The following is a 4,322-nucleotide window of genomic DNA, read 5'->3' as shown; positions in this document are numbered from 1 at the left end:
TATATATATATATATATATATATATATATATATATACACACACACACACAGTTCAAAAGTTTGGGATCTTCAAGACTGCGTCTGTTCTGCTCATAAAGGGTGCATTTATGTGAAAAATACAATAAAGTCAGTAAAATTGTGAAAAATTATTACAATTTAAAATAACCGTTTTCTATTTGAATATATTTTAAAATGTAATTTAATCATGTGATCAAAGCTGAATTTTCTGCATCATTACTCCAGTCTTCAGTGTCACATGATCCTTCAGAAATCATTCTAATATACTGATTTAATGTTCAAGATACATTTCTTCTTATTATTGATGTTTACAGTTCTGCTGCTCAATATTTTTGTGGAAACTGTAATACATTATTTTATTTTTCAGGTTTCTCTGTTAAATAGGATGTTTAAAAACAGCATTAATTTGAAATTAATATATAAAATAAAATAAAAGTGGTTGGATAAGTAGTTTGGAGAATGGATCAAAATAATAAAATTAATTAAAATTAATTAACTATCTGTCCACGGTGCCCCCCTCCCCCCATACATACAATCAAAATAAAACAATAAAATACATAAAAAATAAATTAAAATTAAATAGCCAGAGACCCCAAACTTTTTAACTATAATGTGTATATTCTAAAAAAAAAATAGTTCTCTGTGTTTATGTGCTGTGTGTGTGTGTGTGTGTGTGTGTGTCCTTGCACAAAGCACAAAGTAACTCTGGGCCTGCAGCGTTTGGGTGTGAAGGCCTTCGGGTGAACAGCTCCCCAAAGCTGACATTGACTTAGAACGCAAATGACATTAAAATCCATCAAACAAAGCCCTGCACTTTTCCTGAAGTTCAAACAAACAGGCTTCTCTAGGGGTACCAAACAAATCTGTCAGTCTAGAGAGAAAAACCTCAGAATTAAAATCAAAATCCCTCCCTTGCTCCCCAGACTGCAGTTAAATAGGCAATGACTTTTTATGTTCCATTATTATTTATTTATAACATCTATCTATCTATCTATCTATCTATCTGTCTGAATCTAAACTACCTAAAGTTTAGTAATTTATGTATTTATTTTTAATAGAAAACAGAATCAATTGTAGAATGCATCTCTTATAAGAACAGATTGCCCAAAATAAATAAAAATTGTCTAACTAATCTAATGAACATCATGAAAATGAATAAACTTGTGAAAATACAAAAATGTATTTAAAATTATTTAGAAAATTATTTAAAAGAACCATAAAAATAGTCCATATTCTACATCATATTCATATTCGAATTAATCTAATCTAAATTTAAGTCTTTCAGAATATATATATATATATATATATATATATATATATAGATAGTGTATTTTTATTAGAATTTTAATATTTCACCCTCATTTTCTTTAATAAATCTATTTTTCCCTTTACACAAACTAAAAATTTTTTTTTATTAAAACTACAATTTTTAATCCCAGGGCCATTTATCTATGAAATTATAGTCTTTCATAATAGGCTTTCCTTCTGATGGCAAGGCTTCAAAATTTAAATGTTAATTTCACTTTTTTTTTCTTCTAGATAGTTCCATTTTCTCAGGTTTAGCCTATAAATCAAATACTCACTTTTTTGGTACTGGAGCAAAACAAAATCTTACTAAAAGCTCATTTTTTGAGATATCAAGCTCAAATTTGTTCAGATTTACAGCTTTGATTTTCCAGCTATTTTTAATTAATTAACTATCTGTCCACGGTGCCCCCCTCCCCCCATACATACAATCAAAATAAAACAATAAAATACATAAAAAATAAATTAAAATTAAATAGCCAGAGACCCCAAACTTTTTAACTATAATGTGTATATTCTAAAAAAAAAATAGCTAACCATTCAAAAAAACATTAAAATCCTACATTCACATTCCTTCAGTTAATAATTTATGAAAATGATAAATGTATTTATTTTTTTATGTAAATTATTTATATTAAGTTTTTTTCATTACTATTCATTTTTTATTATTATTTATAGAATTTGCATGCATTTTATGTAAAAATACTACTGCGGCACACATTAATATTTATATCCAAACTGTGTGGGATAAGTTAAATGCCAGCGTTTAATATGTAAGGTTAGGGGTTTGTTCAAATATGAGCAATAAAAACAGTGAAACCTGCATTTGCAAACATCATTTGAAATCCCACAGCTTCATAAATTCTCCCACCTACAACATCAACACATAAAAACACGGTCTCATTATCTGAAAGAGTGATTCAACACCTCCATCATTGCAGCAGAGATGCCACAGACTCGTGTCTTTACACGCTGAATCGTGTGGAAATAATGACCAGCAGACCTTGATTTAACAGATCACTCCAGCAAACACTTGCTCACTCCAGCTGTACAGAGCAAAGCATTCAGCTCGACACCAGCTGAGGGAGACGGAAAACACACACCGGTCTGGCTGCGTACTCTTTCACAAGCCAGAAAAATATATACGGTAACAAAGCTGAGAACCTAAGAAGATAAACAGATGTAAGATTTAAAATAATGTCAGCGTAAAAGCCCTGTGTGCTGCAGGTGAAGTCGTTTAAGGCAAGAGTGGTAATCCCCTGGCTTTTTCTAATATAAAACCAAACATGTTCACAGGCTTTGAGTACGAAATGTTCAAAAAAGACACTAAAGCAAGATAGTGACAGCACGACATGCTTTTAGAGATACCAGAAGACTCCGTTTTGATTTATTTTATAAAAGTGCAAATTTAAATGACTATTAATGCAAATCACTGCTTTGGAAGACAAATTAAGCTTGTTTGATTAAAATCTTTCAGTGTTCTAGTGTGAACACATTTCTTTAATGAATGAAATAATCATTGCATGTGCAGTCAAGGGCACATCGTGCTCCATTTTTACAAAAAAAAGAAAAGAAATAAATCTCAATTTTTGCCACAATGCAGAAGGAAAGCATTTAATGTCTGACTAAGCAGAGAATTTGAGCTGACAAACTCCTGCAGGTCATGAGATGGCACACAGAATTCTTTATGTGCCCTACTGCAGGGTGCAGTAAAAAAAATAAAATAAAATAAAATAAAATAAAATAAAATAAAATAAAATGTCCATGGTGTGTTCTGGATAAGTGGTTTGGAGCATGGAAAAAATAAAATAAAAAATAATATAAAATTAAAATAAAAAAATAAAAAATTAACCATAAAATAAAATAAATTAAAATAAACAATTTGTCCGCTGTGACCCTATAGAGGATAAGCAGTTTGCAGGATGGATGGATAGATGGTAATGAGATAATAATAAAAATAGTGCATAATAACAGCCTAAACGTACTGACAAACATCCCTTTTTTTGTTCCACAGAAGAAAGAAAACCATGAAGGTAAATGATGACAGACTTTTCATTTTTGGGTGAGCCACCCCAGCAACGGTGGACAAACTGCAATGGATGTTCATTACAAAGGGATTACAAGCGAGCGAGCATGTAAATCCTAGTGTTATGCAAAGGGAAAGGATTTGTTTCTTCCTCTTTTATTCGTCCTCTTCATTTACTGAATGAAATCCTCAAAAGGAAAACGAGGAGTCTGTTTTGAATCGTGTGAAATGCAGATGTCCTCTGCTGAACCGCCACGGAGGACTCGACTCTGTATCTTCCAGAAAACACACACGCGCTCAAGGCCACAGAGAGAGTGTGCGATTCAGAAGACGCATGTGGAAGCCGTTCAACTGGCTGTCTGAACCAGAATGCCTCTTTCACACCAGCCATCTGTGAGTTTACCACCGACATCCATTATAGCTACACTCTAGGAGAAGCAAAATGATATGCGCCTCCAGAAAACGTCTGAGAAACGAGCTGTTTGCTGTAGCACCGGGTCAAAGAAGCACAGGATCCGGCTCGCCAAGACTTAATCAAACCAAACACCAGCACTGGGGAAGATCCAGAAAACATCAGTCGCAGTCTGCAGATAAGACTGTTTCTACAGACGGTCCAGTCGCCTTCCCAAACGAAATTTTAGGACATGCTTGAGATAGCAGGTGCAAATTCAGACAAACGAACACCTACTGTTCCAGATGTGAATGGAAATTCAGCTTCATTGAGCGTATTCAGAGTACACCTTCTTGAAGTCACTGATAAATTGGCAAATCCATCCGAAAACTTCTTGGGAGTCTTGATCCAAAGGCTCTCCGAATTTTATCTGTGGAAGAAAAAGAAACCAAATGAACAGTGATATTGTTTATTCACACAGAACAATAAAAACTATTTCATCTTGTAATTGTTAATGTTTAATTGAAAGTCAAAATATAAATATAAATATTTTTCTATATATTGTGTAAATATTAGTGCTGT

The 4,322-nt window shown here is 32.6% G+C and overlaps 1 protein-coding gene across 1 annotated transcript in view; it reads right to left on the bottom strand.

The window, feature by feature from the left end:
* Positions 1 to 4,065: 4,065 nt before the first annotated feature.
* Positions 4,066 to 4,322, bottom strand: part of LOC107758780 (formin-like protein 13) — a 50,118-nt gene continuing 49,861 nt past the window's right edge. Inside the window, exon 17 of the mRNA XM_016576595.1 lies at positions 4,066 to 4,170. Within this exon, the coding sequence (XP_016432081.1) occupies positions 4,066 to 4,170 (105 nt within the window). The remainder of the gene's footprint in view (positions 4,171 to 4,322) is intronic.

Source organism: Sinocyclocheilus rhinocerous, unplaced genomic scaffold (assembly GCF_001515625.1).
Source record: "Sinocyclocheilus rhinocerous isolate Xijiao unplaced genomic scaffold, SAMN03320098_v1.1 scaffold1496, whole genome shotgun sequence".
NCBI classification, from domain to species: Eukaryota; Metazoa; Chordata; class Actinopteri; order Cypriniformes; family Cyprinidae; genus Sinocyclocheilus; species Sinocyclocheilus rhinocerous.
The sequence above is the reverse complement of the archived record's forward strand: the minus strand, read 5'-3'. Positions and strand labels throughout refer to the sequence as shown.